At 42.6% G+C, this 25,262-nt stretch overlaps 1 protein-coding gene and 1 pseudogene across 1 annotated transcript; both read right to left on the reverse strand.

Moving 5' to 3' along the window:
- Positions 1 to 1,855: 1,855 nt before the first annotated feature.
- sh3glb1a (SH3-domain GRB2-like endophilin B1a) lies at positions 1,856 to 12,510 on the reverse strand. The gene is made up of 9 exons (XM_069697966.1): positions 12,341 to 12,510; positions 11,720 to 11,861; positions 10,147 to 10,275; positions 9,527 to 9,660; positions 8,138 to 8,230; positions 5,515 to 5,604; positions 5,262 to 5,362; positions 3,722 to 3,956; positions 1,856 to 3,069 (listed from the first exon to the last, which is right to left on the reverse strand). The coding sequence occupies exons 1-9, from the start codon at positions 12,401 to 12,403 to the stop codon at positions 2,962 to 2,964; spliced, it is 1,095 nt and encodes a 364-aa protein (XP_069554067.1). The 5' UTR covers positions 12,404 to 12,510; the 3' UTR covers positions 1,856 to 2,961.
- A 1,830-nt stretch (positions 12,511 to 14,340) lies between these two features.
- Positions 14,341 to 24,321, reverse strand: LOC138620603 (crystallin J1B-like; annotated as a pseudogene).
- Between the last annotated feature and the right edge of the window lie 941 nt (positions 24,322 to 25,262).

The following is a 25,262-nucleotide window of genomic DNA, read 5'->3' on the forward strand; positions in this document are numbered from 1 at the left end:
TCTTAACAAACATTTTGCCCTGAAATTAATTTGATCATTCCACCATCGTCGAAGTACTTGTAGTTGCTGAATAAAGTGGAACTGCCTGAAGTGAACTTGTCTACCCGTGTGTATCACCGATTTGGGTTTTTTTTGTATCAGAAACATCCGCAGCAGCTACCGCTCGTCTGATCATCTGTGCGCACTTGTTAAAGTGCCTGACTTCATCTAAATGGTTGGTGATATTTAGGGTGATAAAAGGTGAAAGATTAGAAGAAGTGTCAGGTATGGGAACGTAGAACGCTGAAGAACTGACAGGTTATAATCCCTGCTGTGGTTTCACGGGGTCCAACGTTAGTCTGAGCTTCTCTGTCAGCTCTGTTGTGACGCTTCGTGTCCGTTTGTCTCATATTTCAACACACATGAGGATTTTCTATTTCACTTGTGCATTTTCTTCACATAACTGTCATAAACACTCTTTTGGTAAATACCAGAAAAGACTAGTATGGGTGAAATGTAAGCTGATAATGTCTCGCCGACATCGAAAATCAAAATATCCTCCAGTGTTGTGTGATGTACAGGCTGCTTCTTAACATGCAGTTTGCAAAACTCTACTTCCTCTTCACCCTTCCTGCTCCTGTGACAAGCAGGGACGAAACGTTTTGCTCTGGACTTCCTGTTTAGCCAGTAAGAGCTTCATATCAATTGTTTGGCTTAAACGAACTGAGACGAACAAAGAAAAATTTAAATTTTACTGTAGGTTTTAGGCAAAATTTTTTGCATGTGGTTAGTGAGGAGCCCCTGTGACATGAAAGTAGGGTCAAGTAAGGCTCATACTGGAGCTGCAACTATTTCATTATCGATTCATCTGTTGCTTTTATTCTAAATTAATTGCTTAACCTTTTGTTTTAGCTGGTAAAGTTTCCTAAAGCAGCCTAAAATTATTTATTTTGTCCCAACCAACAGTCTACAAACAAAATATACTCTATTTATTATCATGGTGGACAAAACGATCCAGAAAATATTCACATTTAAGAAGCTGAAATCAGAGAATTTAGGGATTATAAAAAAAGAAAGACTCAATAAATTCATTAAAACAATGAATTGATTATCAGAATAGTTGGCAATTAATTCTCTGTCAATCAACTAATTGACTAAATGTTGCAGCTGCAGCCAATACTGTATAGATTGAGCCCTGGAGGCACTGGTGAACCCTTGATCTTATTCAAATGAAGATATTCTATCAAACTGGGTCAGTGTTTTTAAGTTATTGTCGAGGGATTTGTGTGTTTCTGGTCAACAGCTGCTGGCACCCCAGCATGAAGCTCCACAGAGTTGTGGAAGTCACTCTGGGGAACGGGTTAGAGAGCCCAGAATAGCACCAGGGTAGACGGAAGGACTCTTTCTATTTCACTATTATATGTATTTCATATATTTGTAAGAACACTAGAGGTGATTTAGCTTCTAGAAAGTGTGCATTTTATGTTTGTTGATTAAATTTTTTTATTTGATCACAGACTGTTCTGTTTGTTCAACTAATTTTGCATCTTCTTTTTCATGTTTTTCTTTATAGTCATTTTGTTCACATACAAATTAAGAAAGTAAAGCTACAGTAGGTCTAAAATGGCATTATGTTAAAACTTTGTCAACCTTTCATACATCAGTTTCTCAAATTTGCTGTCTGTCTCATAATCCTGCACGAACTCAAAATGCAGGCACATTTCTTCAGTTGTTTGTATCAACAACACTGACTAGCTACAGTTCACAGTAGACGGATCATGTTGCCTGGCCTGCCCTCTAGTGGACACATCAGCAAACATGAATGCCCAATGACGTGGACACATTTTACATTCATAAAATCTCAAAAACACATTACTTCAGTGTATTATATTGTATATTTATTTTACAATTGTATGCCATCTTATCAGTTACACACAAAACAAAAAGCAGCTGTGTAATAATATACTTAAATCTCCCAGAAAGCAACAAATATATATATATATAAAAAAAATGTCTTCATGGAGTTGAAACGCAATTTGAGGGGCGAAACAGATGAGACATGTTACTGATGTTGAAAAAAAGTACTTTTTTTTTTTTTTTACTTTAACTTTTTTAACTCAACTTAAATTTCATCACAGACAGTATGTTGATGAATGTTTGAATGAAATGTGAAAAAGCAGGTTTCCAATCGTGAATAACTTCAGTAAAAATATTAGGGTGTAATACTTGGAAGAGGAGGCTGAACTGACAGTCTCAACACTGCTGGTGTAGCTGCGTTTTCTTAAAAGGCAGATTCACTTTAATAAGCAATATGTCGTCTGGCAGGCGAGTTTCATAACTGCTTGGCTATCCGACAGCTGCAACATGTCTCAGTCTGCCTCACTGAATAATAAGATGGACTGGACCGATGCCCAGTGAGACACAAAACACATGATCATGTTAGATAGGATTCATATTTAAGATAACTATGGCAGCTTCTGCACCATAACATTATCAATTATAAAATAAGACTTAAAAAATAATCAGCATCACTCTCCACAAGTGCATTTTTTTCAGTTTACAAAATGTGTCCTCTGCCTTCGCAGCAAGGGGGAAAAAATAAAACGCACATCAAAAGCATGTAGGTCACCATTTGAGATATACATTGTAAAAAAAAAAAAAAGAAGCAATTTTTTTTAAAAAAAGTTACAGTTTGGGAGATGTCCTGGCACATATTTCAGGTTGCACGGCGTCAAACACAAAGGAAGCAGGTTTGTTTTTAGAAATGTACTGCAAACAAATGAGGGAATGGGTCCATTTGCTTCCCCTTCACTCAGATTTATTCATTTCCAGCTGGAGTCTGCTACAAGCGAGACCCCGTCTTCATCTTACAGATAAAACTGGTTCTAAAACGACTGAATGGAGGAGAGAGTTCGGCCTGTCCCTGCGACACGGTATAAATATGAGATCACAGCTGGTTACAGAGAGAAGGGCCGGTGGCTCTCAGTTCAGCAGCTCCAGGTAGGTGATCGGCACTTTGCCCTTCTGGTTGCCTCGCTCACCCATCAGCCAGTCCGAGTCCATGCCGGAGACGCTGCTGACTGTGATCACCTGCACAGACAAGAAGCATTGATCAGAAATACAGATTTTATTGTCTTCAATAATCGAGGTTCATTTTTTTCCACATTCCATTTCGTTGTGAAGAGAAATAACTGACAAAACTTTATGCAGCGTTTATCAACTTTACTGACTGTTTTCCACTTCCGTAGCTGCACATCCTGTTATTATCAAAAGCACTTCAGGCCAAACAATTAAAACAAATTTAAATGCAACAGCAGACTGGAAAGTTTTTCTGAATGTTAGTAGCTGAGCGAATGAGGTAATGCCGGTTCATTATTAATCAACCACAAGCTTATAATAGTCAGTTTGGAGGTTTTCCAGGAAAGGCAGTGGCTTAAGCTGCCGTAAAGGAACTGCTGCATGTGGTTTAAACTGCACACACAAAGCAGAGGACAATTTCAGTTTGGATTCACACGTCTGAATCTTGTAAATTCTTATATTAAACAAAAGTGGAAAACAAATTACAATAAAAAGCAATAAATAGGGAAAAAAAAACTAGAGACAGTCGACTGTTGGGAAATATGTAAATATTACAATGTTAATGTTCTGTAAATTGTATATATACACACACACATATTTATACTTTTTTTTTTTTTTTAATCATTCATTGAATATAATAGAACAATTCAGATTTCGTGCTGACCTCATCGGCCAGCAGGGAAAGCTCACTGCTGCTCGCAGCGTCGTAGTCGTAAAGCACTCTGGCTTTGCGGCTTCCATTGGAGCTGCGCAATTCATTGAATCCGCCCGATGCCGTCGAGCTGCCGTGGCCGGCGGACACGCTGGGCAGCGAGGCCGACACCGGTATGGTGGGCACCGAGATGCTGGCACCGCCCGACACCGACGACTGGTTGTTGTTGGTGAATGATGAGGGGAAGCTGGTGGGAGGGAGAGGAGATGGTAAGAACTGCAGCGCCACCAGTGAAATGATTGGCTGAGTGTTCTCCAGGTAGAAAGATGCACTTTGTTATTTCATTTGGAGTGTTATCTCTCCCTTTAAAGACAAAGTTGACTTCTCTGTGAGCTAATTTAACTTTGTCAGCATTAATCATTCATTCTCTTTCAACTGGAAGGTGAAAACTTTTTGCAGCCCTACATGAAGCTGTAATTTTATAACACAACGTCAATACTTTGGTTCACAGGAAGAGGTTCTAAAAGTGAGAAAGTTGCCCATTTCAGAGGGAAACAAGAAAAATAACAGGCAAGAACTGCAATGCCGTGATGTTCCTTACAGTAGGAGTGCATTAAAACTTGTACAGTGAACCCTCGCTATAACGCGGTTCACTTTTCACGGTCTCGCTGCTTCACGGATTTGCATCGTGCATTGTGTTCTGCATTCTGATTGGCTAAACAGTCTCTCCGCTTCTTCTCTACCTGTTTGTCAATAACGTTGCGGTTTAATATGTACACGTACGTAAAACAGCTTGCCAAATTAAAAATAATCGATGGTGGCATGTCGGTTTATAAGACTTTTTGCCCAGAAGAAAAAAGAGCGACAAAACTACCGATAACTATGTTCTTCTCTCGAAAAACCACACCTGCATTAGAAGAAAGAACCGCTGCAAACCAGATGCAGCGGCTCAGTCAGAAGAGCAGTGAAATACACGAGTCACTATTTGTCCGACTGTACTTTGTATTTGTTTTCATAATCATTTTTCATTTCCTCCCGTTCTAATCCAATGACTCGGGTCGCAGTGGGGCGGTGCCGATCTCAGCAATTTGAAGCCTTCAGTTCGTATTGATGATTAAAATTATTATTTTACAGTACAGTAGTTATTTGTAAAAAAAACATTTATACAGTACTTTTATTTGTTAAACAAATGCTTGGGCCTGTAAAAAGGTTTTGTTCTTTGGTTTCAATGTATTATGGAGTATTTCATTGTATAATAATTGTAAAAAAAATAAAGGTTACTACTTCACGGATTTCACCTATCACGGTCTCTATTTGGAACGTAACCCCCGCGATAAACGAGGGTTCACTGTACTTGTGAAATGAGTCATAACATAATGCAGGTTCTGTTTGGAAAACACTGATGAGTGCTGCTCTTTCTCCACAGCTGCTTCCGAAAAGATCTGTGACATTAAAACCCGCCAGCTCATGTATTATGAAACCAGAGTAAGAAATGTCAGTGCTGTGGAGCTATTCTTGACAAAAGAAATGAAAGTCAACTGTGTTGTTTCACCTGCCGAGCTGCTTCTGGAGATCCACCATGTACTGGTAACACTGTGCGTAGTACGTAGTCTGGGCCTCCACGAAGTCGTTCAAGCAGCGTAGGTGGTGTGCCTGGTGATACACGAGGAGAGACGGCAGCATGGCAACTCAGATACACGTAAAGAAGTGGAAATCATATTGCCAAAACGCAGCGGCATAATCATCGTAGTTGATGAAACTCGGTTGATGTTGTTTCCTGAGGTCGGTGGTGGCGGGAGACGTACGTGGGTGCTGCTCACGCCTTCTAGCAGCAGTCGGGTGATCTCGGCCTGCCGGTCGAACTCGCTCTGGGTCATCCTCAGCTCCTGCTCTGCCTGAGAAACAAACGAGATGAGATTCAGAGAACAACCTCACCGTGTTCATTTTTAGGATATAAACAAGCAAAATCAGGTTTCACGTTGTACATGGTTTAAAAACAGGGTGAAGAAATGCGTGTTTGTGTCTAAAGCTTCTTTTCAGTTTCGACAAAACACTTCATACTTTCCATGTTTGTGATGGTTTGGCTTGAAAATGATCAATTTAAACTGAAAATCAACATTCGCCACGAGTTGTTTTCAGTCATTTACATGAGAATGTGATGGCTGAGTCTCTATCTGTGCATTTAACATGATATGGAGTCAGATGTGATCAAAAACAAAACAAAACAGCCAGATATAAGACGACCTACATTACGGATTTGAAAGGAGGGACGTGGAATGAAAAACAGGGAAAAGGACACGAATCAAAATGCCATGTTTCTGTTCGGGGGAGGAGAGGGGAGGAGGAGGGGGGGAGGGGTTTCCTTTTCCTCAAACTGAGCCAGATGATTCAATATGAGACCTGATGGAATAATGGCTTGTTGAAACTTGCTAAAAAAAAAAAAGTCCAATAAACATGTGGACAATGGCCTCGCTGTCCTGCACACTCCCCAGCTGACATTAGAGGCCGACAGAGCCGTGGAGGACGAGGAGCCTCCGCCGTGTTCTCGCAGCATTTATCTACAGGGATTTGAAGTTTTCCGCGAGGTACGGTGCTATGGTGTCATGGAGGAGATATAGAAAGAGATAGACAGCAGCTGTTGACACCAGAGGGTTTAGTTCGTGTGTGTGTGTGTGTGTGTGTGTGTGTTCAAATCAAAGATGGCTCCAACATTCCACTCACCTCTGTCACTTCCTCTGCTCACATCTGCTGCTTTGCGTTTTGAAAACAGTGACATAGTAGTTAGAGCTCCAGCTGCTGCGCAGCCACAACCAACACAAGACACCCGAACACTCTGTGTGTTTGTGTGAAAGCGAGACAGCGGCCTGCTCTGACAAAACCACACTCTGGAAAGGGTGGCAGAGGACATAACATATTTCGTGTCCCTCAGCCACTTCAGACTCCCTGCGATTTGTGTAAGACGACCTCTTCATTCAAGCAAAGACCGGAGGAGAGCCGGTGTTAACCAGCAGAACGTACTCCTCGCAGCTGATATCCCCTGGATGACCTGCTGTCTTGGAAAAGTTGAACTGAAAGACTTTGAATATGAAAAGGGAAATAATAGCTTGTCACATGGAGGTGGACATCAAATCCACCGGGTGAGAGCCAGATCGGTTCTTCATGCACTTGTGAAACATTTGTGCACAAAAGCCTCCAACTTACTCGACAGGCTCTAAAGACCGTGGTCATAATATCTTCGTGGAGACACTGCTCAGTGTTTGACTTTCCATCCCAGCTCTGACGTTGTTATACTGCTTCTGTCTCGTAGAATATCAGCAGCTCAGTAGAGTATGTGCGTCATCTATTTTCTTGCTGGCATCATGTTCTAGTGTTGATGTAGGCGGCGAGGGTGTGTGTGTGTGTGTGTGTGTGTGTGTGTGTGTGTGTGTGTGTGTGTGTGTGTGTGTGTGTGTGTGTGTGTGTGTGTGTGTGTGTGTGCGTGCGCGTGTGATTTTTCCGAAAGTATTTCGTCGTGAACGAGCCAAGTCTCAGCTCAGATGGTATAAACTGAGGTCATTACAGATATCATTTCCAGGCTTTGTTAACTAGAACCGTCTCAACTGAGAGTCATGTCACTTTAAACGAAGTCAGACTCTGAAGGCCATTTAAGTGCCAGTTCAAATGACAAACTATTGGTTTTGGATGTAGATTTAGTATAAGACAGCATTACTCACTAGAAAACCTGATTCCAACATATACCATCATTTTCTAAGACACTTCTTAAATGAAATGCGACAACTGAATTTGACTCATTGATAGACTCAAAACCCACATTAACCAAAACCAGATCCTAGTTATCACACAAATGTGGCGCAGGGAGAATTCTCCTTAAACACATCAGCACACGTCACAGTTGTAATAGTACATTTTTTTGGTTGCCAAATGAAGAGCTCTGATCTAAACCGTCTGTCTGAAAAACACCAGCGCAGAACAGAAGATAAATTAAGAAGAGGAGGACATCATAGTCTGAAAACAACTGTGCACACAAAAGGGAAGTCTAAACTTCCCATTGCTGCTCATGTGACTACATGCAAGTCACAGGAGACAAAATGGTGAGCCTCCCGTTGCGTAACTTAGTGTGTCAGTCATGACTGGAGTGACTTCAGACAGATGGACAGGAGGAAACGCCCTGATAGCCGTTTCTTCCCCTGAAAGGAAGTTGGCCAATATATTTAGAGAAAGAAGAATTCACAAGAGCTGTTGATTAATCAGCACTGGGAAAAAACCCAAACACGTCCTGATGCAAAGATGACAGAGGAGCATTTAAATGGTTGTGTGTGTGTGTGTGTGTGTGTGTGTGTGTGTGTGTGTGTGTGTGTGTGTGTGTGTGTGTGTGTGTGTGTGTGTGTGTGTGTGTGTGTGTGTGTGTGTGCTTGTGCGTGTGCTCACCGCAGCTCGAGCGTCGGCCATCCTGGCTTTCTTTAGCCTGGTTTTGGCTGCGTCGAGGTCCAGGCGTTTCACCTGCAGCAGCTTCCTCTCTTTCTGGACACAAATCACAGCACAACAAAACCCTGAGAGAGAGAGAACTGTCAGCTTCGAGCACCAAGTGATGTCAGACGAGGCTTGTGGTTTGTATTTGCTTTTGCCGGGTTGTTTATAGTAGACTGAGGGGTGCAACATGTGATTGAAAGGTCTTTTGTTGCACATCATAATTGAGGCAGGTTTTGTCCAGGACATCTGTGTCCACATATTATGCAAGAACACTACAAACCAGATGAAACCAGCAGTTGTCCGTAGTTTAGCTCAATAGATTTTTCATTTCATGAATATTTTCTGGACCTATGAAATCTTCTTCATGCTTTTTCGAAACTGATCCCTGATTTTTGATCCTTCCTAAATTTGTGCAGGTGTTTCTACACGTGACAATAAAAGAATGAAATGCTTTAACACTATTATTTAAACTGCATTGAGAATATTGTACAAAGTAAACTGTGTACATGATATTACGACGCCTCCCTTTCTGCCTGCCGTGGCTCATGTGGCCTCTTCCTGCATGAGCCTGCGGTCAGGGAGGGTCGTTATGGTAACGTGGTGGCACCTGTGCAGGCCTGTACCAGTGCTACAAACACCAGCCTTGTTTCATTGTCTCCTGGTTGGGTTTGGTTGACTTTTTCCTTCCATCCTAAACACCAGCGTACACATTTCTCACCCATCCCTGCGCGACACTCGTACTCGAGGAGTATGATCCTCGCTTCGGGTGCCGGAGGTCCCGGGTTCAAATCCCAGACGAGCCCCCACTTGTCACAAACCGAGTCGACGCTTGTGACAAAGAGGAGTGGAGACAAGACAGGTTGAAAGGCCAATGTTCAGGTTTATTGTGAAATCAACAAAGTTAAATCTAAAAGACAGATGCAGTGTGAGGATTAGTAGCATCAGTGGTGAGTGTCACGCATGGATGGGTGAGAAATGTGTACGCTGGTGTTGAGGAGGGAAGGAAAAAAGCCCACCGAACCAAACCAGGAGATGTGGAGCCGAGGAGAGAGACGCCATGAAACAAGGCTGGTGTTTGTAGCGCTGGTAGAGGCCTGCACAGGTGCCACCACGTTACCATAACGACCCTCCCTGACCGCAGGCTCATGCAGGAAGAGGCCACTTGAGCCACGGCAGGCAGAAAGGGAGGCGTCGTAACAGTGAATGTTGTCTCTTCTAAATGATGAACAGTGATCGAGGCGATACTCGTCGACACTCTGCTGCCTCTAATGTTGTGAATCAGTTCCAGATAAAAGGTCAAAGTCCCGTCAAACTGATTCAAGACTTGCAGCCAGCAGTCCAACTCACCAGGATGGTTTTGAAGTCACCCTCTAGAAAGTTTCTGAAAGGTGTGAGGAAGTTGATGGCTGAACTCTGGATGAACTCCCGCTCTGCCCCGCCGATCTGCTTCTCCGTCTCACCGCATTTTATCAGAGCATTACCTGTCATGGTCAGCAGCAGAAAAACTAAGGTTCAATCCCAATACAACCGCGGACAGGAAACTACAATGCAGCAAGGCCTGAATTCTTCCATGTTGAGGACACGGAGACCTGGAATTAACGAAAAGCCATCTGAGGAACTGACAAAGGCTGACAATGGCAGAGGATGGTACTGATGTTTAAAATCGTAACGGAAGATTATTGTTTAGAATAAGCCTTTAAAAGTCTTTACAGGGCAGAATACTGGGATGCAAAACAACCATTTAATGCCAGGTTGCCTGACGACAAAACCTTAACAACTAGGAGATTCAACCTTTTTGTTTGTAGTATAACCTGGGGAACATATTCAGGGAGGATTGTTGTTTATCAACCAGCCACCCGACTTCTTTTTCATCATACTGAACCTTTTTCAAATGTAAATCAGCTAAATAAACTCAAAAAGAAAACTGGTATGAGCCGGTGCCCCCAGTATTTCAGCGTGGCACTCACCGTATGCGGTTCCAGGACCAAATTCACCTCCTGACTCAATCATGGACTGGCCCAGCAACTCGTGGTTGTTCATACGTGTGGGGACTTTTTTCTCCAGTTTCTCATACAAAAATTCCTCCAGTCGGACATCTGCGGATTGCAACGAGAAAACTCAATTACAAAGTCATAAGACTACAGTGAGGGAGCCAAACGGACTGTCAGTCCCAGTAAGCTCCAAACAGCCCGACTTAAATGTTTCAACTCAAATAGCAGCTTTTATAATGACAACCATGAAGAGGCAAAGTCAAGAATTTCTCTGCAGAAACCGATTTGTTTCATGTTACGATGCCACGTGAAAGAAGAATAACTGTCACGGTCATCTTATCTGCGGTGTTTAATGTGAACACAGACAAAGTAGAACAAATCCAGTTTACCACCAAGTCTAAGACTGTTAAACAAGACTGCAGCCACCAGATGGTCTGTCTGTGTTTGTTGTGCCTGTGCTGTGGTTGTGTTACAGCGATGTGGCATCATGGTGTGAACTGAGGAGGATACGCAGCTGAGCTTACAGACTTCACAGACACCCGACCTGCTGATGTGTGTCGGACACCATCTCAAAGACGGGAAGTGTTTTTCATTGTGACCTTCGCTGGTGAACACGCACATCTCCTGAATTCAGGCTTATTCTGATTCACTTAGCTGCTCTGTGACAGCAGCACATATAAATGCTTTGAAACCAGTACACTGACTGAATAGTCTGATATGTTTACATATTGATTAGAAACCATTTATTGGATTTATGGATGGATTCGATGTTACTATTATTATTTTTTTTCTTTTCTTTTGTACATATACAAGATTAATTTATACTTTCTCGATTGTTACTCCCATTGTCATCCTTATTAACAACACTGTCATTATTAAGGCGGCTATCACTAATGTTATTATTATGGTGGTTTATTTCTCTATCGCTCTCCAAAACACATACAATCATTCACATAAACACACACAAAAACACTACATCAATTTCCAGTAACTTTACAGTCATGATCATATAATGATTTACGTATTTGTTTATTTATTTACTTTTTTTTGTGCGTGTTTGTCGTTTGTTTGCGCACGATCACATTCTGCACGTCTCCCTGTCTGTCCGTCCTTGCGTACTGCACTTACGTCTTTGCTGTGAATAAAACTATTTTACCGTCCGTTTTGTTTTAGAAAAATAAATGCTTCGGCCACCTTGTTTTTGAGACTTCCACAAACCTTTGAGTTGAATTGAATTATAATAAAGCTTTCAACTTCCACAACTAGTCAAATCGACTAATAATAAAGATATAGTCGATTTCTATTGGGCTGCTTAAAAGTAAAGCAACTAAGGCTGGATTACTATTATGTTGACTGCTGGTTATGTTATCATTTACAAATCAAAATCAAAAATCTGGTGATGAGGAAGGTCACTGGCATTGTCCCTGCAGGGGAGGTGGACGTGGAGGTGGACATGTAGGGGTGTAACTGCTGTGTCCTGCCTGGAAGAGGGTGGAGGTGCGCTGTCAGTCCTGCTACACGTTCATTACAGACTCAAGTGTGGTCTTACTGGGGTTGGGTTGTAGTAGGACTTCTGTCTGCTTCATAATCCTCTCCGTCCACTGCTTGGTGTTCTCAGCTCGGACCAGGAGGTTCTCCAGGTGAGCATCCAACTCTGTCTTCTCGGCCTGGCCAAATTTCTCTTCTGTAAACTGACAGAGAAAAAAAAAAAAAGAAAAAAAAAGTGTGTTTATAGTGTGCATATCGTGTATTCCTTGCAAACTGTCGGACAAGAATATAGAGAGAGCACAGACATGAACAAATGCCAAACAAAGTGAGGAGCCTGGGCGGACTAGTTCACTAAATCAAGGTTTCCGCTCTTCGAGCAGCTGTAATGGTTCCTGAGGCCTGGATTGATGCTTATGACGAACAACTACAACGACGTCGACCGTAACAGAGACTGGCGTCTCGCAGGTACACATTTAAATCCGCTTCAGAGTGCAACAACACCTGCTTTTGAGGGATATGGGAGTTATTCTTCGGTGCAACACGAGAACAGCCACGTTATTGTCAGCTATTCAGCAAGCGGGCTAACGCTACCCGACTGGTTAATAAAAGCTAGAGGCTAGCGTTTGTTAGCAGCACATTTTTTTTTTTTTTTTTTTCCCACGAACTGGACTTTTAAACTTACTTGCACCGCGCGGCTCAGGAAAGTCCCGGCGTCTGCGGCCAACCGCTTCACGTTAAAGTCCATGGCACGGCGGTGGGAATAGACACTTAACACTGGCTTGTCTCACTCAATCTGCCATCTCTTCACAAAATGTCATTGAAGCAACTTTTCGTCGGAGTTCCACCCAGCTGTTGATCCGGACAAAGAGTCTATATTGACAAGATGGTTCCCGCACAGCTGCGAGGACGTCTCCGGGCATGCGCAATACGGCAACGGACGACAACGATCGGAAAGTTGACGGAACGCGGTGGAGGATTTTTCTCTTGCTTCGCATGATTCGCTTTGCGTGGAGTAATATTTTGTTGCGTTCACGTTGGGCGGAAATATCGGAATCACACAGAAGTTAAAGCGGTTTTAAGAAAGGGTGAAAACAAACATGTTTTACGACAACAGTGTTAGATGTGTAACCTTCGTGGGCGTAGAAAAGGTAAGATAATTGGCGTATATGCTATGACAACTCGTTTTCTCTAAAGTTTATGACACTGGCATTATAAAAACAAAACAAAAACAGCAAAAAAAAGGATCAATTTGAAATTTCATGAACTCATTTTACCTTTAAGTGGACATTTCTATATACAATTAAACCAAAATTGTCTTCAATTCAAAAGTACACAGTGAAGGCACCATGTGTACCTTTTTTGCATTTCTAATTACTATCTGCCCTGAACTATTGAACTGACTCCGTTTGCTTGTCACCTCTCACACACTTTACCATTGATTTCCTCCTGTATTATTGACAACTACTGTTTGAATGCAGTGGACTTTTTCAAGCAGTGGTCTAGACCTACAAAATCCAAATATTGATCCAACACCCTATCAGGCATTTTACAATATCCTCCCCTCCCAAAACCAGACATTGTTGCATACCATCTTGAATCTTACCCTGACCACCATAAACACATGACAAAGTTTTCATTTTAGTATCCATTACTTCTATGTGGGTGGGTTAGGTGGGTGGAGGCTCATCTGTCCACATAAATTCTGTATTTATTTATGTGCAGCAGTCATGGTTGGACTCAATAGTTTGTAATTCTAGTGAAGTACTCTTTATTGTGCACCGTAAGTAAGGCTGTAATGGGAAGGAGGGAGATTCTTTGGGTGATTTGCTCAAGCACACATGGAAAACTATGGTGCTGTTTGTGACAGATTTACACTTTCCTTTAATAACTGTGTACATGGCTGTATACCTCCTTGAGGATACCATCCTCTAATCAGTATTTTGCAATCCTCTTCTACTTTGAGAAAAAGTCTTGAGGAAGTAGTATCTGGCAGATTTTGTAAAAACAAAAACACTCTTCAGGTCTGGATGTAATTATGCCAGACGGAGGCCTGCTACCTGCTGTGTGGGAGGAAGTCAGGCAGAGACAGAAATCAAATGACTTCCCCGCTTCCAACGCACCCTCAGCAAAACCTTTCCGCTCAACTAAGCCATGGCTCAGATTTGTCTTCTTCCTACGTTACATTAGGTTACACAACTGAAACTGTAGGGTTCTTTTTCCTATCACACATCACACAGTTTACATAAAGCTATTGACTTACAGTGTTAACCGTGAACAGTTTTGGAGTTTAAATATTGACCCACTGCCTTGTTTCTCATATTTCTCCAACAGTAGCCTACACTCTGCATTTTTTTTATAACCACACTATGTCAAAGATATTAGGGCTTTGGCAATGGTTTATGCTTGGCTAACACCCAGAGCTGTTGGGGCGGGTGCTTTAAACATGCGAATATGGAAGTCAGCACTTTTAGGAAGGCAGAACAGCTCCTTTGAGGGAGTGAAAAGCTGCAGTGTGGTTGTTCCAGTAGTAAATCTGTGTATCTGCTCTTTCACTTCACAATGACAGGGAGGTACTCAAAGGAATAAGAAGACACAAACCTGCTGAAACTTTGACATCGGTAAAATGACTTCAGGAAATCCCAGCTGTCCTTTTAGGAGCAAAGAAAATAACAGACTAATACAGTATCATAAAAGTTGTCTTTTATTTTAGAGTAAGTTGCAAACTTTCACTTTCTTACATGATGAAGCTTTGTCAATCATAGGGATTCAAGTTTCATTCAGCACAAGACTTTTGAATGCTACTGTCATGGATCGTTGTGTCAAAGCACATCTGTAGAAATCTGAGAAAGTCTTTCAAAACAGCTCTGAAATGCAATTATCCACACTCCATAAATACTTGATGGTTAACGAAACGGTTGTTTTCAGGGCAGAGTTAAAGCTGAGCTACAATTGCTCACTTTTCTTGACCACATTTTCGACGAGCTCCAACAACAGAGGGTATCTGAGCGTCCTCTTCCTCCAAGACTCGGGGATTCCCTGGAGACCGGTCTGAAAACACATCAAGACGACAGCTGAAGGCATCGAAGACACACAAACAAAGATTTCAGAACATCTGACTGTCATCAAAGGAGTTCCACAAATATAGCAGACAAAATGCAAAAGGATATATGTGCTGCTCCCTGATACAGATATGTTTCAGGTCAAGTCCTGCAGTAAGTAAAGGGTTGGTTCACACTTTGGCCTTAAGTTTGACAGCAGTAAACACATCAAATGTATATTCTCCCAGCAGGACTGTATGTTACGGCTACATTGGCCTTGTGTGGGTAATATCCCACTTCCTGATGTGCAAGTGTTAGTATTAGTGCATTACCATCTGGTAAACAACCCAGCAGTGGAGCGTATTTCCTCACATTTAAGTGCTGTCACAGCTGCTTGAGGCTCAGTATTAATGTCTCCTCCTGTTTTTGATGACTGATCATTTCATCAGTGAAGATTTTGTGTTCAAATAAAGCCTGCAGCAAGCTAGGGTAACCGTGGTATCTACCTAGCGAAGGTCTCACGCAAAATCAAAACAGCTTCCGTAAAAACACACTTACAATCAATGTGGAATGTAAAGTTTTTCATCCTCCTATTGATTTGATGAGTGACTAATTGTTGTCTTATACAGTGGAGGAAATGATTATATAATAATTATATAATAATAATAATAATAATAATGAATGATTCAGAGAAGGCTTGGGAGAAGGTGATGTGGTCAGATGAGACCAAAATCGAGCTCTTTGGCATCAACTCGACTCGCCGTGTTTGGAAGAAGAAAAATGCTGACTATAACCCCAAGAACACCGTCACCACCGTCAAGCATGGAGGTGGAAACATTATGCTTTGGGGGTGTTTCTCTGCTAAGGGGACAGGACGACTTCACCGCATCGAGGGGAGGATGGACGGAGCCATGTACCGTGAAATCTCGGGCGACAACCTCCTTCCCTCAGCCAGGACACTCAAAGTGGGTCGTGGACGGGTCTTCCAGCACGACAATGACCCAAAACATACGGCCAAGGCAACAAAGGAGTTACTCAAGAAGAAGCACATTAAGGTCATGGAGTGGCCGAGCCGGTCTCCGGACCTTAATCCCATAGAAAATCTGTGGAGGGAGCTGAAGCTTCGAGTTGCCTCGAAACCTTAAGGATTTGGAGAGGATCTCCAAAGAGGAGTCGACCAAAATCCCTTCTGAGATGTATGCAAACCTGGTGACCAACTACAAGAAACGTCTGACCTCTGTCCTTGCCAACAACGGTTTCTCCACCAAGTACTGAGTCATGTTTTGCTAGGGGATCAAATACTTATTTCCCACAATCAAATGCAAATCAATTTATAACTTTTATATGATGTGATTTTCTGGATTTTTGTTTTGTTTTTGATATTCTGTCTCACTGTTATAAACCCACCATTACAATTATAGACTGTTCATTTCTTTGTCAGTGGGCAAACTTACAAAATCGGTAAAGGATCAAATCATTATTTCCTTCACTGTAAGTCTGACAGCTGCATTCCTGCAGTACCTGTGCCCCAAAACAGGCTCCGATGAAGGCAGCTCGGCTGGCGGTGCATCCCCCGCGGCGCATGGTGTCCCTGACTGCTTCATCCAGCTGGTTCAGTGTCAGGACTTCATGCAGCGCTCCCTGGAACGCACCGGGCAAAGCTGGACGGACACAAAGCCAGATTCAGCACGACAACAACATTTGTTAACGTAAAAGGAATCCAACTCTGTTCTTATACTGCCAGAAGATTCTTTAATCTGTTTGACTTTTTAAAATATTAATAATAATAATGAAATAACAGTCGGGGTTTGAACAGATCTGCTAAACAGAACTCTCCACATCTACATTATAAGTATAAGTATTTTAACTTGTAAAACCTGAAACAGTCAACTAAGCAGGAAGAGGAAGGAGGAGGGGGACCATTAGTCAGGAGATCAAAGGCTGGAGGACCTATAACGGATATACTGACAGGAAGAGTACGCAGCTAATGCCAAGTCGACAGACCTGAGTCCTGCTGTTACCTACTGGCTTACCTCATGTGTTTGTGAACACAGCAGGTATGAGCTGTTGGGATGCTTTGGCCAGGTTTTCCTTCACCTGGTGGATTTGTGCTTCAGCAGAGACAGGAAGAGAGATAAAACATATTGTTTAAGCACTGGAGCCCATGTGGCTATGACTGTACACTGACCGTACACACATTATGCACTTTTTACATCTTTGTTGTAACTTTTTATTCTGATTGTGGAAAAGACAAACCTGACACTTTCTTTAAAGATTATCTCATTCTGTATGATTTTGTTCTAGTTTTGACCACATGTCCCAAAAGGCCTGTTGGTTTCTGGGTCCTGGCTTGCCTATCCATCCCTGTGGTTGTTTAAAAGAAGGATAATAGCAAACTAAGAAGCAAATTCAAATAGTTTCTGCTTTATAGTGCAAATTTAAACCTTAAAGAGAGACAGCATTTTATTTGCACTAAACCCATCCTCCATTACTGTGCAGGCTTATAGGAGCTGTAGCCTTTCTCTTTTGGTCGCTCACAGAAATTAAACTTCCAGTATCCTGATTGGTTAATGGTTAAGCCTTATACCACATTATGTCAAAAAGACACCAAGACACCACTCCCCCAGTTCTTCCCGTCTTTACTGTCTACATCACACTGTCCTACCAAATGATGGCAAAACTGCTCAAAAACATTATATAAAAAATATATTTACAATCTCAAAGATCTCTGTTGTGTTCTCTTTGGCGGCACATGTGGCGATAAGCAGTAATTACAGCTGGGGATCCAAACAGCATCACCTGTGTAACATTAATTATTTTTCTTTTGATATGCACTTGTTTTTGACGTTGCATCATCTGCAGTCATTGAGCTTTTTTTTTTTTTTTTCATTTATAACGTTTTACTCACAACACCAACAGACACCCAATAAAAAGTGTTGCTTCACACACAATTAAGTTGAAGAGTGAGCATTTTGAGAGAGAGAGGGGAGATATTGAGAGACCCCACAGAATATTTTGTCATTTGATGGCTATCAATAACTCTTAATATTAATGAATGTATTAGTAGCTACATAGGATAAGCTAATCACGTGAATCCCTTTTAAAGTGATTCCAGACAGCAAAATACAAGATCCACCTATGTAAAACAGTGTGGGCATATTTCTGATACAATCAAACCAATTCCAAGCAGATATAAGTTGCTCATAGTAGGTCCATGTCCATATTTGTTAAAGGTGAAAGCGGTGAAAGCAGTGAAACAGTATCCAGACAGGCATCTTTTTGTGGGCCATAGAAAATAAAAAATTGGCCGTGTTTGGTCCACGAGCCAGAGTTTGAATAGCTCTGCTTTAAAGTCTTACCGATCACAGCCCCGTCCAGCTCCTGAGGGTTCTGTCTCTTGGGGTCATTAAGCTGAGCCAGAACTGCATCCAGAGCGTTGGGATCTGGACCATTCAGAATGAAATGCTCCAGGACCCTGATGTCACACACATACAAAGTCAGACAGACAGACAGACAGACAGACAGACAGAGCTCCAGGACTCCCCTCCCTGTGATGATATTTTTTCTTACCTCGCTGCAGCCAGAGTCACAGCCACACACATGTCATTATTCTGAGTGACCCGCTGGGCTTTCTCCACTTTCTCCAGCATCTCAGGTCGCCCAGCGAACATGGCCACCACTGGAGCCATCTTAGTGACCCCGTCCATCTGACAGTCCACATCACAGCCTCAAACACACACACACACACACACACACACACACACACACACACACACACACACACACACACACACACACACACACACACACACACACACACACACACACAAAGATTACAATCCGAAAATCATATGCCGTGGGAAGATCTTTGTGCACTTGTGATCGGTGACATTTACCGGTTTCTTCTTTGCCAGCGTCGACATTTCTCATGAAAGCCTTCAGGCTCCCATTCCTCCACGGGCCATCGATGGGGAGAATGGCTTTGGGATCTAACCAATGCAACAAACAGCTATTTCAGAGGGCAATAAGAAGAAAAGAAACATTTCCTTGGACTTTCTGTGGTAGCAGTCCAAGTTTCTGCAGGTGGAGCTCTTTTCTTGTTCAATCATGATGGCTATCACTGCCCATGATGACGCAGCTCGTCTTACATGACTGCAAGACATGAAGCCGGCTGCAGTTTACTGTACCCAAAGGTGCCCTGTGGTGTTGTGGTGATTTACTGCAGCGCTGTAGTTATATGACATCCTGGCTGTAAAGAGCTGGACACCAACCAAGAACAGGGAAGTCTGATTGTATGGAACATTTTCACGGAAAGGGAATTCCCCATACAAGAACATCATACACAGTGTGATCAGACAGTAACAGAAGCTGTCTCGTCCTTTTAGACCTGCTGAGCTGGTTATTAACTCTTATGGAAATCACAATATTGACATGTTTGTTGAAAAAGTACCTCCTTTCTTCCTGTAAGGATCGTTGAGAGGCAGATTGTACACCGTTCCTGGTCCAAAGAACTTGTAGATGCGCTTGGTCACGTCCTCCACATCCACATCTGGCAAAACATGACACACTTTCTTAAAGTTTTCTCACTATTAAACATATTTGTATGGCATCTTTTAAACGCTACTCCCTTAAAGGAGTTTTGTGTTGTGTATTAAAGGAATAGTTCGGAGTTTATGAGAAATATTCTTACTCACATCCTTGTCAGAAGTTGATGAGTGGATTGATATCACACTCACTAAATATAAAGCTAGTGCCGGGTATCTTAGCTTAGCAGAAAGTCTAAGCAGAGAGACAAGCTGCGAACTTTGAACTTTGAGGTAAAAATGTAAACCTACAAGCACCACTAAATCTCATGATTTAACACATCATGTCATTTAATCCGTGAAATTTGTATTTTATTTATGGATTATGTGCTGCACTATTGCTGTATGCCAAATGGCATACTTGTGCACTGGCGTTCACAATTTTGAGTGCAGAAGTGTATTCAAACTGTCAAGTACAGAAACATGCAGTGCGCTGCAAGCAATCGGATCATGCACTCGAAATGGTCCGAAAAAAATCAGTGTAAAACGCTGGACACTTTCCATACTAAATGGTCCCCATCATGGCCGTGTAGAGGAAGGGGCGGAGCCAGCGACATATGGAATTTTCAAATTAAGGCCTGTGAGGAAGCTGCAGCTGTTGGTGGTGGTATGGTATGGTATTTACTTTATTAATCCCCGAGGGGAAATTTTTTCGCAACAGCAGCATACAGAAGCAATAAGATAATAATAATAATAGAATAAAATACTAGAATAGAATATAATAATAGATAAAATAAATAAAATAGCAGTAAATAGCAGTAAGAAATATAAATATAAAATATACAATTTAAAATGCACAGTTTATACAGTACATTATATATCTATATATATTATATACAAACAAGCCAAGAACACAGTCAACAGCGTAATTGTACTGTGATGGATTTTGCCAGAGGTGAGTTATTGTACAGTCTTATTGCAGTGGGTAGGAATGATCTCCTGTATCTGTCCTTGTGACAGCGGAGCTGGAGGAATCTTTTAGAGAAAGTGTTCCGCTGTCCCTGCAGCAGGTGGTGGAGAGGGTGGACAGGATTATCCAAGATGGACAATAGTTTGTTCAGCGTCCTCCTCTCCACCACCTTTTCCAGGCTGTCCAGTTTGTAGCCGATGATGGAGCCGGCCTTCTTAACCGGTTTGTTAAGTCTGTTGGTGTCACCGGCTCCAATGCTGCTCCCCCATCAGACCACAGCGAAGTACAAAGCACTGGCCACAACAGATGGTAGAACATCTCCAACATCTTGCTGCACACATTGAAGGATCGAAGTTTCCTCAGAAAAAAGAGTCGACTCATCACCTTCTTGTAGACAGCATTGATGTTGGTCTTCCATTTCAGTCTGTTGTCGATGGACACCCCCAGGTACTTGTACTCCTCAACCATGTCCACCTCCTCTCCCAGAACTCTCAGCGGTTGTGGAGCCGTCGTCTTCCTCCTGAAGTCGACCACCATGTCTCTGGTCTTGGCCGCGTTCAGAAGGAGGTGATTCCTTCCCGCCCACTCCACAAAGTCCTCCACTACTGCCCTGTACGCATCCTCCCGTCCATCCCTTATACATCCTACCACTGCAGAGTCATCAGAGAACTTCTGCAGATGGCAGGACTCTGAGTTGTACTGGAAGTCAGTGGTGTATAAGGTGAACAGGAAGGGAGACAGAACAGTTCCCTGAGGAGCTCCAGTACCACTGACCACCGTATCAGACAGCACACTGCCCAGACGGACAAACTGTGGTCTGCCTGTCTGGTAGTCAGTGATCCAGGAGACGGTGGGCGCATCCACCCCCACCACCCGCAGCTTCTCACTCAGCAGCAGTGGTTGGATGGTGTTGAATGCACTGGAGAAATCAAAGAAAGTGATTCTCACAGATTCACCGGTTCCATCCAGGTGAGACTGAGCTCGTTGCAGCAGGTAGATGATGGCGTCGTCCACTCCCACACGAGGCTGGTACGCAAATTGCAGAGGGTCCAGAGAAGATTTCACCAGCGGCCTGAGGTGGGCCAAGACCAGCCTCTCCAGCACCTTCATCACATGAGATGTGAGGGCAACCGGTCGGTAGTCGTTGAGGCCAGATGGAGTCGTCTTCTTGGGGACAGGACCCAGACAGGACGTCTTCCACAGCACCGGGACCTCCTCCTGCTTCAGGCTCAGGTTGAAGAGGTGTTGTAGGACCTCAGCCAGCTGGACGGCGCAGGTCTTCAGGACCACGGGGCTGATGCCGTCAGGTCCTGCAGCCTTGCGCTGGTGGATTCTCTCCAGCTGTCTCCTAACCTGGTCAGTCATCACAGAGAGGGGGGTGAGGGGTGAGGGGGGATGGATGGAGGAAGAGCCCTGTGAGATTGAGGGCTCTATGCAGTTCACCAGGGGGCGCAGAGGGGGGACGGGGGGAGGCAGCAGAGGTGTTTTGGAGGTGTGAGGTGTGGAGGAGACAGATGAGGGTGGTGAACTAAACCTGTTGAAGAAACAGTTTAGTTCATTTGACCTCTCCAGGTTCCCCCTGGTTGAGGTTCCCCCTGGTTGTCTCTCTCTCCCCTTGAACCCAGTCATCTCCTTCATACCGGTCCACACCTCCCTCACGTTGTTGTGCTGGAGTTTGGCCTCCAGCTTCCTCCTGTAGGAGTCCTTGCACTCCCTGAGCTTCTCCTTCAGGTGACGCTGCACTCTCCTGAGCTCCTCCCTGTCCCCAGACCTGAAAGCTGCTTTCTTCTTATTAAGAAGCACCTTCAGGTCACTGGTGATCCACGGCTTATTGTTGGGGAAGCATTTTACAGTCCGGGATGGTACAGTGTTGCAGAACACCTCACCAAAGTGTTGTTGTTGTTGTTGTTGTTGTTTTTACCACCATACTGCTGTTGTACAGAAGAATCAGTGTATTTATTGAGTTTGTTAAACAGAGAGCACACAAACACACTCATTTCTGCATTAATGTGGGCGGGAGATGTGTTGCTTGAGGTTATTTCCAGGCATTGCAAAACAGCAGTGTGCAGTTTGACAACACTACTCTGTCTACATTCAAGTGCCACACAAGTAAGAGTCTTAACATGTAGGAGCACTATTTGTCCGTGTACTAAGGTATGTCATTTGGAACAGAGCATATTTCTTGCTGGCTTCATGCTAAGCTAACCATCTCCTGGGTTTTGCTATATATCTAATATATAGACACAGTCCAAAATGTTTACTTATGTCAGTGAAAACAGAGTACGTATTCAATTTTGGGGAATTTTTGAAATCTTCAAGCATTCATGCTCCTTTAAATATAGAAAACAACCTAATTTATGGGAAATATTGTCTTCGTTTGTACACAGTAACAATATCATAACCCCGTATGACTACTGTCAATTAAACAGTGCTACTACAACACACTGGCAGGGTCTGAGAACATCGCTCTTGCGTATGACACATCGCTGCTGCCTGACTGAGTGAGTCTCAGTACCTCCGCACTGACTCAGTGACTCCAGCAGGACGTATGCCTGGTCTCCGTAGCATGTCTGCTCGCCCGTTGTCCTGCGGTAAAAAGGATTCGCTGACTGAGGCCGAAACTCTGGACAGGGCTCCAGATCAGAGAGGACTTCTTTCAGTCTGTCTGGGCTGTAGATCCAATGCATGGGCTGAGCTGTGTGGGTGGAGGGAACGAACACACACACACACACACACACACACACACACACACACACACACACACACACACACACACACACACACACACACACACACACACACACACACACACACACACACACACACACACACACACACACACACACATGCAAAAGAGGGGGAAAATAGTGGAGTTATTTGAATAGGAGTAACTTTTGAATCCTTCCCTTTAGTATGCATCATTATCTGGTGTGACATGTGGTTGTGAAACAAAATGTGTATCTTGGCGAGCATATGTTTACCAGTACAGCTGTTACAGCTTTCATAACATAATGAGTGAAGTCAACAGGGCGACGGCACCACCCATGTGCTTTATCAGCATGTGCAGATGCTCGCTCATGGGTCATTTCACTAATAACGCATCTGCGCAACACTTAAGAAATCAACACTGAAAAGCCATATTATACTGAGCTTCCAATACATTTAATCACAACTCGTGGGAAATATAAAAAAAAAAATGTTAAAAGTAACCACGTATACAACATGAAACCTGAATGGCTGAGAGCATCAAAACAGGCAACAAGCCGACAAGTTATTGGGATGAGAGCTGAAGGATGAAGATTTGTTTTCCAATATGAAAACTCCTGTTGCTAATGAAGTCAGTTCCCGTATCTGTATCACACACAGTTTATCTTACCTGCTGCATCTGACACTGCTGCCCCGATAACGGCCCCGATGGCTCTGTCTGCCACACTCGAAGCCATCTGCTTTCATTACAGACCCAAAATATTAAAAAAATAAATGTTATCGGGGTTTCAAACAATATTAAAACATAACCTTTAAAAAGACTGAAAGGTTTGCCTGTGATTTTCATTAAAGAAATAGAAATGTAGCTCACTGTTGTTGTTGGAAATGTTTTATGAAGCCAGAAACTAAAATACTTTTACATGTTGAGTTTCAACTTCATATGTTTTACTGATGAATGCGACATGTAGAATATCCAGATGCATAAGTGCTTTCTTTTGGTGAAATCCTTATTATGAATGCAAGCTTGTCTTCATATAGTTTCCTACAATTTATTATGATAGAAAAGAGAAGTTCCCATGAAACCCATACAACACAGTATGAACTCTATTTGATTGCACAACATCTGGAAAAAAGATTATTGTTATTCTTATGTATTCAGTACTGTATAACCATACACAGAGCGCCCTTTGTGATTGTATTGTATTATTTTGTAATGTGCTCAGAATATGAATGTACATGTTTTGTCATTTGATAGCCTAAAACGTCTTGGAACACATGTTAAAGAAGTACAAAATTATATTTTATATTAATGAGAAATACAGACTTTGTCCTTACCTTAAACCCTTGTCTTCACCCTTTAGCTTACCACTTGAAAGTGTTGTCGTCTCATGGTCAGTTTTCTGAGCTCAGTGATAAGCACCCACCAATCACAGCGCAGTGCAGGGGGCTGATGGGAATGTCAGTAGTTTTGCAGATATTTTGTCAGAAAACAAAAATATTAGACAAACGGAAATATTTGTGTCACTTGTGCTATTAATTCGACCAAAGTCAAGGATTGCCAAAGCTATTACAGTGCATCTGGAGGGGTGTAGTAATGCCAGTACAAATCCTACAATCCATCCAGTTGTGATGGAGATATTTCTCTCTGAAACATAGATGTCAACCTTATGGTGGCCCCTCGAGGAAATGTCACAAGACCACCAAAATCATTAGGATACGCTGTCTGGTAATCATGAATTTGTGGGAATCTATCCAGCTGTCGTGGAACATAACTGTGGCCGCAATGAAAATATCTCTCTGAGGTCCCTCCCCTCGCCCCGAGAGCCCCATACAAGAGCATGCTCGTGCACACATACAGTGCACACTTGTAGCCAATGCAGCTAACTTCTTCTAAAAGGTCAAAGTATTCAGAAGAAATGGTCACGATATAAAAGCAAGTTATCACAAATGACAGGGAGCAAGGTCAGTGGACAAACAAATTAGCATTTGCCAGCATGTCTTCTTCCTTCTTTAGTTTTGAGAATAAAGCAACCAAATTAAAAAGACCCAAGTGATGGGTGGAAATAATAACCTTCTTTTTTTTTGTTTTTGTTTTTATAAAACATGTAGCTTTGGAGCATTTTCATAAACTAGACTGTGTCTCAAAACAGTGTGTTATATAAGAGGTATGTTAGGGAAGCATACATGTCGATTATAATCTAGTGGGATTCTGTATTATAACAACAACATTTTTTTTTTTAAGACTGTGAAATTGTCTGTGAGCAAGAGGATCTGTCCTAAAATGTAAAAGAAGACTTTTACTTGCTGGTGGAGCAAAATTAAAAGCCAGATGATCATTAAAGTAATTTGGTTTTATCCTCTGAGGAC

This window comes from Brachyistius frenatus, unplaced genomic scaffold, assembly GCF_029030835.1.
Source record: "Brachyistius frenatus isolate BFR_SWC_R1_liver_20210118 unplaced genomic scaffold, ASM2903083v1 Contig_25, whole genome shotgun sequence".
Lineage (NCBI taxonomy): Eukaryota > Metazoa > Chordata > Actinopteri > Embiotocidae > Brachyistius > Brachyistius frenatus.